General features: G+C 43.2%; 1 protein-coding gene and 1 non-coding gene across 2 annotated transcripts; one reads left to right on the top strand and one right to left on the bottom strand.

Moving 5' to 3' along the window:
• Nucleotides 1-363: 363 nt before the first annotated feature.
• cep63 (centrosomal protein 63) lies at nt 364-11,332 on the bottom strand. Its single transcript, XM_037675017.1, is given in 13 exon segments — nt 364-662; nt 741-1,008; nt 1,053-1,303; nt 2,233-2,310; nt 3,284-3,481; nt 3,585-3,687; nt 4,371-4,514; nt 4,606-4,748; nt 7,503-7,639; nt 7,744-8,005; nt 8,143-8,238; nt 11,041-11,218; nt 11,292-11,332. Coding segments are annotated over 13 exon segments (2,103 nt in total). The 3' UTR covers nt 364-458.
• Nucleotides 11,333-11,911: 579 nt separating this feature from the next.
• Nucleotides 11,912-11,983, top strand: trnap-cgg. The gene has a single exon. It is a non-coding gene; the product is annotated as a tRNA-Pro (tRNA).
• The last annotated feature ends 1,354 nt before the right edge of the window (nt 11,984-13,337 follow it).

Raw genomic sequence — 13,337 nt, 5'->3', positions numbered from 1 at the left:
TAAATAAATGCCAGTAAATATTCATTTAAACAACACAGCTGCTCAGGCCACCATCTTGTCCCGCCACTCGTCTCTTAATGGGACAAGTGTCCTGCCCATAAGTTATGGGCGGGACAAGAGAAAGTTTAAGGAAATATGTGGAGACTGCTCCATAATATATCCACCTGTCGACGGGCGTAAAAACAATGAAGTGGTGAAAAACAGTTCATCAGTTTGATGTAACTTCAGCTCAAAAGGCACATCTGGAATAAATAACATGTAAAATCACGGGCAGTTGTGGATGTTCAGAGTGAGCTCTGCTGCCTGTGAAACTTTAAAGTTGGACCAAGTGAATCGTGTCCTGATGCATGCTCAATAATCCTGGTAGAAAATCTAAAAAAGTCAAGTCTGGTCCTCTGGACGGTTCAAAAAAACACGTGAATCGTGCTTGTTCAGGTTGCTCTCATTTATCAAACACATTAAAGCCGGCCGCTCTGCTCAGAACCTTGATCCGCTTCGGGTCCTGAGCCGCCGGTCCGGTATTTGGACACTGTCCTGGCGTTGCGCTCTCTCATCCCCTGGATGTGGAGGTCCAGTTTCTGCATCAGCTCCTCGGACTGCAAGCGCTCCTCCTCCAGGAAACAACCGATCACGCCATGTGCAGGCGACACTGACAGAACCCCCTGGGAGGAAAAAACAAAAACTAATCTTTAAGAGTTCTCACTAAATTATTAAACTTTTCTTATTCTCAGGATCCGAACCTCTGAAGGAGAGGGAACCCCTTCCTCCATGGAGCCTGAGGTCTGACAGTCTTCTGAGCCTGAACCCTCAGGAGCACGTTTATTGGGACTTGCTGGCACTGAGTTTCTCCTGGTCAGCCTGGTGCTGCTGCTGGACGAGGAGGAGGAGGGAGAATGAGCCCCGTGGACCCGGTTCTGCTCCGTGGGGGTCTGAGACAGAGTCTGAAGCTTTTTAAACAGCCTCTGGATCTCTCCTTCATAACGAGTGGTGTTCTCCTGCGCCTGAAACCTGCGACAGGGTTCCATAACAATCAGGACTGCAAGAGTTCTGACTCGAAGCCATTTGGCGGTGCCATCTACCTGTCCTGGTCCAGCTGTGGCCGGTCCTGGTCCAGCTGTGGCCGGTCCACCGAGGCGTGGCTGAGCAGAGCACGTTCATACTTCTCCTGACAGGCTTGGTTCGAAGCGTCCAGCTGAGGCCGCAGCTTGGCAAGTTCCAGTCTTAACTGGTGGTTTTCCTGTTCCAGGCAGCTCAGGGACGACATGTGGCCCCCCCTCAGCGAAGCTGCAGAGGGACCCCCCCTCTGAGGAGAGAAAAGGGATTCAACAACAAGCCACAAGCACTGAGGACACTTCAAGAAGACAATCCAAGCTGCCGTCACCCACCCTCCTCATTCTGGTAGAATCTAGTTTTCCTGACACGTCCAGTAAAGCAGTGAACATTGTTTTGAACTGCACTGATAAAGTTGATCTCTCCAACATGTTTTCCGTTCTGGTATTTGTTGGACTGTTCTCAGCTTTAATCACAAGCAGCCGAAACAGAACTGCGGTTTCAAAATAAGAGCGTGTTGTGTATTCAGTGAGAAGGATTGTTCCTTCCCTTCACTGCCTCAGGACAAACAAGAAGTCAAGGAGAACGTGTCTGAAAAGATCCGTTTGTGAAAAGACCAAAAACTCTGGAGTTCCACTAACGTTTTGTGTAAGTTATTATTTTCACCTTTGTTATCATTATTGTTATCATTATTATTATTATTATACGTCACGTGTGTGCAGAATAATAAAAACTGAAGGTGTTTCATGTCAGAATTAATTTCAGTTCAGTTTTAACTGGACCTGGAGGAATAAATGTCAAATAAAATGTGGCAGAAGTTTCATAACACTCACACTGTAAGCATTTTGATTTTCAACCACTTTTGTTTGTTGGGCTGAATTGGATCAGGAGGTTCTGATGCGTCTCAAAGCTTTTCATTCATTACTCCTCCATCTGCAGCTTCAGAGTCATTGAAGCAGCCAAATATGCTAATATTTAGCATTTCTTCACGTCAGATTCACAGGCCTCGCTGGCTGAAGGGACAGATATGAATAAACCATCATGTCTCAGGAGAAACACGTTTTAGTCCCACTGAGAGGAAAATAACCTGACCGTGAGTGGCAGACATTTTTAACGAGAGGCATCGTGGGCTGAAAGAGTAAGGAGGAGCTGTGAGGTGGATGCTGACATCCAGGAACAGACCTGTGGGGAGCGAGGCTGCAGGAGATCCTTCAGACGCTGCTTCTCTGCTTGTACAGTCTCCAGCTGCGCCCGAGTCATCTGAGAGAAGAATAGATGGAGACTATTAAACAGCAACAAAAATCAGCTGACCACACTTTGTTCTGAGACGTTCCTGAGATGACTGTAACCCAACTGGACTTTAGAAAGACGTTTGCAGGACTAATCTAAACTTCTGACCTGAACTTATACTGTATTTTTCGCCCTATAAGTCGTGTTTTTTTTTTGCATAATTTGCATTCCCTGTGACTTATTCACCAAAGTGATGTATTTATGGATTTTTTTTCCTCCATATTTATAAACAAATTTTTGGCTGAGATGTGACCGTTTTCATTCATTCAGACTGAAAATATTGAACACTACCATTTTCAGCCACTAGATGGCACTCAAGTAGAATGGAATGCTGCTGTATCATGTAATAGGTAAAAGTGTCAATTAATGACACAGTCGACTTGTCATAACCTGCCACCGTCGTCTGCCTGGAGCAAACGTCAAATCAGCTGCATTTCACTGCGAAATGCAGCTGATTTGATCATTGAAGTGCATTTATTAAGTAAAAGTTCAACTGAGACACACCTTTACTATAAAGTCAAACAAATAATTGTTTTTAGGCATTTATCTTGTAGAATTTTAAAGAAAAGCGCAGCGACTCGTCCCTCTGCGCGTTCATGTTTCTGCGTATCGACTTTTTAAACGCAGCTGATTTGATTGTCAAAGTGCATTTATTAAGCAAAAGTTAAACTGAGACACACCTTTACTATAATTCTGAGTAAACAAATAATTGTTTTTAAGTGTTAATATTGTTAAATTCTTGTTTAAGTCCTCCCGTGCACGCTTCTGCAGCCGCCATTTGATTTTTGGCACACCGGCCCACATTTCCAAGTTGTCAGCGGTGACGCATAATGGATGCGATGTATATGGCGAAGTGACACATTATATTTGTACGGTGTAAAATACGGTAAATTTCCTGACATTTACGTGTTGATTATTTTCCAAGTGACAGCCTTCAACTCACTTTAAGCTCAGCCGCCTTGTGCTCGGCTCGCTCCACCTCGTCTCTCAGCTGCTGCTCGATGCTGGACGAGGAGGCGCTCGGAGCCACGATGGTGAGGTCTCGCTGGTGCAGCTCAGCCGTCAGCTTCAACACCTCCTTCCTCATCCCATCGACCTCCCTGCTGTGGGTCTGCCTGGCTCTCTGAAGCTCCTCTTTGAGCTGCAGCGCAAACCCAGAGAGGAGAGACGTGAGCGGACCCAGCACCGGTGGAAACGACTAAAAACCAGAACACGGGTGGAGTATTTTAGGAGAACGGTCTTACCTTTGTGATTTCAGCAGCAGAGGAGGCATGGGCTGCTGTAACGTCCCTCAGTTCCTGCTCCAGGTTGGAGTGTTCACCTTGCTGTCTGCTCATATATTCCAGTCTTCAAGAGGAACCAACAGACACATTGAAAACAGACGAAACATAAACCAATCATCACCTACTGCTGAACGAAATAGGACAATTCTGATTTAGCTCAGGTGTGTGCATTTGTCTGTTAGCAAAATATTTTAGTCATCTCTCTACAACTGATTTAACCTTTGGAGGTAACTGTATTCAAGATGGCTGCTAGAGCTAAGTAACTTAAAAATCACGAGTACAGCACATTATTTATCCCTGTTGACAAAGTATTATACAGACCTTGAAGCTGGGGGGCGTGAAAAGTGTTCGCAACACTCCGTCTAGTGATGACACGCGTGTGTATCGAGTTTTATTAAATTATATTAAATGTTAGTCTGAGTGGTAACTCTGAACTGTCTCTAGGTGCGAGTGAGAGAGTGAATGGTTGTTAGTCTCATTTGTCTCCATGTGTCCCTGTGATGGACTGGAGACCTGTCCAGGGTGTCCCCCTCCTCTTTCACAGTGACTGCTGGAAATGGGCACCAGTGACCCCCGTGACCCGAAAAGGAAGAAGTGGGTAAAGATGATGGATGGATCAGAAGTTATGGGAGGGACAAGAGGAAGTTTACAGATGAACACGCTGACATGAAAGGTGATGGGAACATAAAGTAACCTCTGGTCCTAAACTTGTTCATGGTTTAGTTTCTCTACATCAGTTGAGTTCACCTCTCTCTCAGACGCGAGAGCTCTGCCTTCAGGTGGACCTCACATGTTTGAGCCCTCTGAAGCCTGGCTGCAGTCGTCTCCAGCTCCTTCCTGAGGGTTTCCACTGTGGCGCAGCCCTGAGCTGCCAGGCAGTCCTCCAGAGAGCTGCACACTCAAAAACAGTGCACAACTGCATCACTACAACATCCTGTTAGAGAGCGCCCCCTGGTGTCGGTGCTGCTGTGTAAACACCCACCGGATGACCTGCTCTTTAGCTTGCAGCACTTGTTTGAGTGCAGCAGCTTCATTACAAAGGCTTTGGTGCTCCTGACTGTTTCTGTGCAGAAATGCATCCTGGGAGTCCAGCGTGGCGTAGAGCTCCGTCTGTCCTGACAGCAGCTGTGGAACAGCAGATTTGCAGCTAATTAGATCAAAGTTGAACAGACGTAGCTGTTGAAGTGATCAGTTACTTCACGTGAACTAGTTTTACAGATCTGAGCTGTTTTTATTTTTCTCCAGTGTGTTTGAGTTTTTGTGAAGTTTTCTGATCTTAATGAAACTGCTGTCAATTAAAGCTGTACAAAAACCTGCTACAAAGTCCGGTGTTTTGTTATTTCTTAAACAAAATAAAGTTAAAATGTGAAAGCTGTGTGTGCAAACACACCTGTTTGCTTCAGAGGAGCAAACTGAGAAAACTCCTGCATCTGAAGGTCGGCACATTTACATCCTTCAGAAGCAGCAAACACTTGGTTAGTCACAAACAGATCTTTGTGTTGGCTTTGTTTGGTTTTTAAATAATGAAATGGAGCAATCTGCTGTGTTTCAACACTTTAGGTTAAACTTGATTCATTTTAGAAACTGACAGTTTCATTAACACTTTATTTTCTTCTGACACATAAACCCGAGAGGTGAATATTGTTATCATGGGATCTATGGAAAGACAGGAAACACCATCAAAAGTTGAAACTGATGGGGATTGTGTAAATAAACATTAAATTTATTTGCTCAGTCAGTGCAAGGACAGAGTCATGACTACATTTTGAAATGCTTCTAGAATTTGACAATCTGAAGAAACATCCTGATACATGCTCAATAATCCAGGTAGAAAAATATAACAAAGTTAACATTTCAACAATGTTTAAATTATTATTTTTTTTTTTAATCTGTCCAGAGGACCTGACTCAACTTTGTTAAACATCCAACGGACAAAAATTTGGAAAGAACTGACGGTAGTGGCATCAACAAAACACTGACCAGAAACAAGACAGTGCATCACAAAATATGTTCGATAAAAGTTTTCAGGGACGAGGTCGACTCATCACAAGACATGGTCACACACAGTAGACACTGATGTGGTCGTCCTGGTACAGAAAATACAAGCTGAGTTATGGTTGGCCTCACTTGATACAGAGGTGGTGGGATGCATCACAAACAATGATGAGTCCAGCTACAGGCAAGAGGTGGAACACCTGGAGAGCTGGTGCAAAGAGAATAACCTTCACATCAATGTGAAGAAGACAAAGGAGATGATTGTGGACTTCAGAAGGAACAGACACACCTACACCCCTCTGGACATAAGAGGATCTGCAGTGGAAGTGGTCTCCAGCTACAAGTACTTGGGTGTACACATGAATGACAACCTCAGCTGGAGCAACAACACCACCAGCCTGATCAAGAAAGCTCATCAGAGACTACTTCCTCAGACGGCTGAGACGAGCTGGTCTGGGAAGCTCAGTCCTCACCTCCTTCTACAGGTGTGCAGTGGAGAGCATCCTGTGCTCCAGCATCAACGTGTGGCATGGAGGCTGCACAGCTGCAGAAAGAAAAGCTTTGCAGAGAGTGGTGAAGGCTGCACAGAAGATGTTGGAGTCAGTCTACCCACCATCACAGACATCTACACCTCCAGATGCAGGAAGAGGGCCACCTGCATTATGAAGGACCTCACTCACCCAGCACACACACTTTTTGCCCCGCTCCCCTCGGGAAGGAGGTTGAGGAGCATTAAGTGTAGAACCACTAGACTGAGGAACAGCTTCTACCCTGAGGCTGTTAGACTCATGAATCTCTAACCAGAATAATCACTGTGAAAAAAATCACATCATGTTGCTGCTGATCCGTTTCATGTTGCTGCTGATCTGTTTCATGTTGCTGCTGATCTGTTTCATGTTGATGTGTTCATGCGTGCTCATCTGCTCACACAGACTCATGTTCTTGTTTGTGCTGATGTTCAATGTTTTTATGTTATTAGTGCTTAGTGTATATTTAGTGGATGTTTTTCTTAGTTCACATCTTACAGGTTATTACTGTTTGTCTTTTACATTTTATTGTTGGATGTAACTGGGACCCTGTGTACATAATTTCGCTCCACCACATGTACCACATGAGGTGCGAATGACAATAAAGAAACTCTGACTCTGACTTCTGCAAATGCCATCAGCTAGAAGAGAGAGAATCTTTGCTTTTTATTTTCCATTTAACATCAGTATTTGCAGGACGAGGTAATAAATGGAGGCTTTCTCAGTTTGTCACTTTGAATTACTCAAACAAATATATAAATATGAAAAAGTCCAGATAAACTAGCCAGTCTCCAGCTAACTTTCTTCTCAATATTCGTATTTCCACCATATGACCTTAAAGTAAGATCATAATATAATGAATGACATCCAAACATGTAACAAACCTAATTGTATGGATTAATGAAATTAAAGGGTATCGGCTGTATTTATGAACCATCTGTCCGTAATACCTGGTCATTCATCTTTTAGAGGGTGTTGACTTCAATCTCATCCTTAAAATATTTCATGGAACTGGTCCTGTTTTTAGACAGCATGTATCAAAATATATTTGAGCCAACTTTGGTGCTTCTATCATAATGTGAATGACTGGTCCATATCTTGGAGCTGAGTCTGCGCTAGAAAGATGGACTTCCTTTTTACCAGGACTGTACCTGCGTACCTCCAGACAAAATGGATCTTAGTCCAACACACAAGTTGTGCAAAAGTAATTTAGAAAACTACAGACTTTTTCAAGGATTTATTTTAAAAATATGTCATTATTGAGTATATTAATATGTACTAAGACAACCTTTTAGCTTGTGCTGTTAATTAGACAGTGGGTTTCTTTCTTGTTTTTGTAAAAACAGGATGCTCTCACATGTTCCTGGTACGGTCCGCTCAGCGTCTCAAACGGCTGCAGATGCTCCAGTTGCAGCTCCTGTGAGTGCAGAGTGGCCTGAGCCTTCTCCAGTTGAGCACGGAGCTGCTGCATCTCTGAACAGCACTCCCGGTGCGCTCCGTGCACTTGCCATGACGCCCGCTGGTTCTGGAAATCAAACTGCACGAGTAAAAAACCAAAAACACGACACTGCTTCAGATTTAAAGCACGTGTTACCAACAAGCTCTTACTTTCAGGTCAGAGAGCTCCTCCATCAGGCTCTTATTCTGGGCTTCCAGAGTTGTCAGCTGGTTGTGGTGCTGTTCCTGCAGGAACGTGTGAGGATGAATAATCTACACCAGGAGATGGTGGGAAAGAAAACTCAGGACAAGATATCCACACAGGCAGCTCACCTTTGAAAGCATCGTCTCTTTGGCTCCTGTATTTGCATCCTTGAGCTGCTTGCGCTGAAGCTTCTGGTAACTTCTCTTTAACTTGTCCAGCTAAAAGCAACCATGTTCACATGATTTGATCAAAACAGGAAAGATCTGCATTATTATTGATTTTAACAAACAAAAGAATAAAGACAGATTTACAAAAACAGTGACTGTTGGGCTCCACATTAAACGAGTTGATTCACCTCTTCTTTGACCTTCTGCAGTTGTTGCTCATACTTGGAAACTAACTCGTGGCGATTAGGCTCGATGTTTTCAAGCTGCTTGTGAAGTAATTTAATCTGCAATGATAGGTGATGTTACTGAAGAAAAAAGACTAGCATTCCTTAAAGAGATGCCCGTCACCCTCTGCCTTACATGCCAGAGTTCAAGATTTTACAGAGTTATAAACGTTTTGGTAGAACCAGAACAAGTTACGCAAGGACTCGTGCACTACTGCATATTACAGATCGCAATACAGCACTTCACTTTCAAACTGCAGGTTTACTCGTGGTTCCCAGAGTTTCCAAACGCAGAATGGGAGGAAGATCTTTCAGTTATCAGGCTCCTCTCTTGTGGAACCAACTTCCAGTTTCTGTCCATGAGGATGACACATTGTCCAGTTTTAAAACTGGGCTTAAGGTCGTTTTCACACCAGATAGTCCGGTAGACTCGGTTCGGGACCAATATTCATGAGCTTTTGTTTACATTTGAGCTGGTGCGTTTGCATTCACACTGCACTGTGCAGTCGAGTCAACCTGTTGAACCAACCTGTTCCCCCGCTCGCCTGTGGGGGCGCTGCACCAAGAACTACTGAAAGAAACGACACAAAAACCTCTGAAGACACGTCTTCTTCATCTTCTGTAAATAAAAATAAAAACGAAGTGGCATCAAGTTTTAGCAGTTATATTTTGTCATTTTTCAAAAATGGACTTAGCATGAGCAGAAGATGAGACAGAAGACCATGGAGAATATTGTTTTTCACACAAGGCAGCTGACGGCTCCATATAAGGTCAGAGAAATGCGTGTTTGTTTGTCCTGTGGAGCGGGTCCGGTCTGTTTACATTCACACTGTACTCGAACCGCGCTGGAGTTCTCTTCTACCGGACCGAGACCTAGGTTTTAGCCCGGGCCAGAGTTCGATTGCGCGTTCACACCTCCCTAAACGAGCCGGACTTTCTAGGAAAACGAGCTAGAGTTCGATTAAAGCGGACTAAACAAGGCTGGTGTGAATGCACCCTAAGTCTTTCCTTTTTGATAAATCCTATAGTTAGGGTTGGCTTGGGTTTCCTGAGCTATCCCTTAGTTATGCTGCTATAGGCTTAGACTGCTGGAGGATAAACTGACCACATTTCATCAAATGAATTGTTACAAATAAATAGTTAATTATTTCTATCTTAAAATGTTTTTTTTTTTTATCTTTCCTCCCAGTGAGGGACCCGCTCGTCTCTATTCTGGACCTTTTTTAATTATTAAGTTTTTATCAACATTACAAACATTTGTCTGCCAGGGGTATATTATTAACAGGTACAAAGGTAATAGTGTTCAAGTATAAAAAAGAACAAGACAATCTATTTATAGGTTCTATAGATAAATTCACATTAAGTTTTTCTAGAACTGAGATGGTTTCATTGTCTTTTTGTTTTCAAGTCCCTTCATTGTGGTGCTGTACCAGTAAAGTTCCTTGGTTTATGTTTGGCTTTGACCACTTCTTCTTGTGAGTGTGAAATTTTCCCAGGAGAAGTAGAAGTTGGGTGAAGTGGATCAAGTCTTTATCCACATCCTTATCATTGAAGCATAATAAAATGTCTTTCTCTGTAACTTGAATTATTTGTCCAGTTTTCTGTCGTATGAGTTGTTGTACATTCTGGTCTGTTTCTCCTTCCTGTCCTCTCAAAGCCAGCTGAAGCAGATGGCTGCTCATCCTGAGCCTGGTTCTGCTGGAGGGTTCTTCCCATTGTGAGGGAGTTTTTCCTTTCCACTGCTGCCATTGTGCTTGCTCAGTATGGGAGACTGCGACAAAGTGAAGACTGAATGCAATCTGCTGGCTACCCTCCCTTAGACAAATAATGTTAATAATTGAATTTTTATATATGCGAGTGTATTTGTTCAGTGCCCTGAGAAAACTATATAAATAAATGGTATCAGGTATCAGTCAGACCTCCATTGCATGACTACAACTGGGCCAGAATGCAGCAGCCCTATTTTTAACCAGTACAGGCAAAAGAGTGCACATTACACTAGTTTTGGCCTCACTGCACTGGCTACCGGTTCACTTTCGAATCCAGTTCAAAATACTGATGTAAGTCTACAAATCACTGAACAGTTCCGCCCCCCCACCCCATCTCTCTGATCTGCTACAACCGTATGTCCCACGTTCCCTGAGGTCAGCGGACCAGTTGCTCCTCACAGTTCCAGGAACTCGTCTTAAGCGCAGAGGGGACAGGGCCTTCTCAGTAGCAGGACCAAGACTTTGGAACGAGTTACCTCTGCTCGTCAGACAGAACCCCTCCCTCTCGGTTTTCAAGTCCCGTTTAAAAACTCACTACTATTCAGTCGCTTTCAACACCAGATGATCCGTTTTGATCCTGTATGCGCCACACTGGTTTGTCGTCATTATCTTTTACATCGTTTTTTATGTCTATATTTCTAATTTACCTCATTTTGTATATTGCTTTGTGTGTTACCTGTTGTTTTGTCTGTACAGCACTTTGGTTGGCCTTGTCGCTGTTTTAAGTGCTCTATAAATAAAGTGGTATGGTATAAACTGAATTGAATTGCATAGTCTGTTAGCACTTAGAATATGTGTAAATGTGAAGGACTCTCAGCTACTACCACAACAAATGTTAGCTCAAAAACTGTAAAACTTACAGAGTTATAGATATTTTTGTGCTGGTGAAGTTCCTTTAGCTGTGGCAGCTTCATAAGTTTATCAGCTGTTTTTGGACATTCAATAAATACTTTCTCCAAGTTTCATTAAAATGGTTCCAGATATTTCGCTAACAAACAGCTTTGAGTCCATTAGTTAACGGCAAAGTTTTGAGCAGCAGTCCCGAACAGCGCGCAGCCCTCAGAGCATGTGTTAAGGACAACTCTCAGCTCACCTCCAGGTTCCTTTGGTTAATGATGTTGTTGGAGGTTAACAGCTCTTCTTCTCTGCTCCTGACCCTGAGCTCCAAGGCGCGGACCTCAGCCTCCCACTCCCTCTTTTGATGGTTGATCATAATGTCGATCTGCCTCATGAGCTCCTGAAGCTCTGGCTCACAGGAGGACAGGACAGAGCTGGGAGACACACACACCAAAGTACAAGACACTTTTCACTTCTGCATAATTTCACCTGTTGAGTCCACCTTACCTTAAATCAGGATTTTGTGCTGGTTCCATAGAAGCCTCCATTTATTTAAAAGGGGTCCAGTCTCTGATACCGTTTTTATCTTTAAGTTCTGGATCAATCATGTCCCTCTGGACATGCCTCCCATCATGCTAACTTTAAACTTAGCAACCTCCGAAAGCGCGAACTTTAAAACTTTTTACCATGGATAAATCTATGTTGCTGCAGATAGTAAAAGCGCAACCTAAAACTGTGAAGATTTCGGTTTGTAACATGTCACAATTGTAAGCTAATGCTAACAAGTTTCAGAGCGTCACAAAATTGTTTGCATCACCAAGTAAACTGAACTGGCGTTCTTAGCGGACGGACGATTGATTTCCTGTTTAGGGCGGTAACTCCGCCCTCAAACTGTGATGTCAGCACGTTGTACGTTAACCCGTAGAAGCCCCACATCAACTGAATGATCGTAGTGTTAGTCAGAGGAGCCTCACAACGGAAGTATGTCTATATCTGTCAGAGTAACGAGTTAAAGGGAGAGTTGGCGTGTTGGTTAAAATAACGATAACACAATAAATAAAATATTCTTTCTCGGAATTACACTTTATAGAAGATAAAAACCATAGTGTCATATACACTACACACGTGGCTCGTTGGTCTAGGGGTATGATTCTCGCTTCGGGTGCGAGAGGTCCCGGGTTCAAATCCCGGACGAGCCCATACTTTTGTTGTTGTACACGATAAACATTTGCATAATGCGTAGCAGTGCTTCTCAATTATTTTCTGTTACGCCCCCCCCAGGAAGAAGAAAACATTTCGCGCCCCCCCAACTCTCCGCTGCGACTGTAAATAGTATAATTTGTCTAAAAAATTGTTATAAATACACCTCTACATAACGTTGTACCCTTATTAACATTAAAGAAAGAAAGAAATATAGATCAACTTACAACAAAGATTATTAACATTGTTTTATAGTCTGTAACAGAAAAGGCTTAAAGTGCATCAGTCCAGGGGAACGCGCTCACAAGAACCTGACAAGTTGTTTAATGACATAAAATATATTTTGTTAGCAAAGAATAGAGTCCTAACATTTGCTAAACATATGTTTTTCCAACAAATAAAAAAAACATCAAAATTGTACTTTGACAATCGATAAAACTAAAAAATGTTGTCAATGTGAAAGAGGAAGCAGGGGGCAGGTGTCGCTCTCGCTTTGAGTTTATACTCTTTGTTGCTGCGCTGTGGGTGAAATGCGTCCAGAGCGGAGGACTTGTTAGTAAAGAATAGAGTCCTAACATTTATTAAACATTACTTCTGTATTAAAAACACACAAAAATTGTGCTTTGACAAACTAAAAGTAAATAGTTAACGTAAAAGAGGAAGGGGGGCAGGTAACGCTCTCGCTTTGAGTTCATTCTCTGTCTCGTGCGTGCTGTGGGTGACGAGCGTCACCAGCTGAGGTGTCACAGCGACACTGTTCAATCAATGATTGAATCATGGCTCCCAAACAACAGGACAGACATATTTGTTCATTACTTTATTATTATTAAAACTGGGAGTTGACGGATTTTAGCAAACAGTTGCCGAACGCACCCTGACACAATGAGAATGGTGAAAGAAACAAACATAAAACCTAATCTCTGCCGCAAAATGTTCCCCGGGTCACACGCCCCCCCCCCCCCCCCCCCCCCCCACACACACACACACATTGCTCCGGGCCCCCCAGGGGGGCGCGCCCCACCATCTGAGAAGGACTGAGCTGGTGGCAGTCAAAGCAGCATTTTTCCAATTCCTGCCATGTATTTTCCTTTAGGTGCTTGTAGTGTTCGTTCTAGTGGTTAGAAAAATCTTTCGTTTTAACAAGTTCTGAAAGCAAACATGTGCACGTGCTTGTGAGCAGGAAAAATTATATCTGGAACGTAAAGATTTCTCAAAAAGAGACAATTAAAAAAAAATCAACAGGAAAACAACACAGTTACGGAGCATTAAGCGTAGAAGGTCAAGGTCATCTGCTTCACATGAAGCAGTTCATGAAGCTGTTCATTAAGCAGTTCATGAAGCAGTTCATGAAGC

Source organism: Nematolebias whitei, chromosome 3, assembly GCF_014905685.2.
Source record: "Nematolebias whitei isolate Nwh7 chromosome 3, NemWhi1, whole genome shotgun sequence".
In the NCBI taxonomy this organism is placed as follows: Eukaryota; Metazoa; Chordata; class Actinopteri; order Cyprinodontiformes; family Rivulidae; genus Nematolebias; species Nematolebias whitei.
The sequence above is the reverse complement of the archived record's forward strand: the minus strand, read 5'-3'. Positions and strand labels throughout refer to the sequence as shown.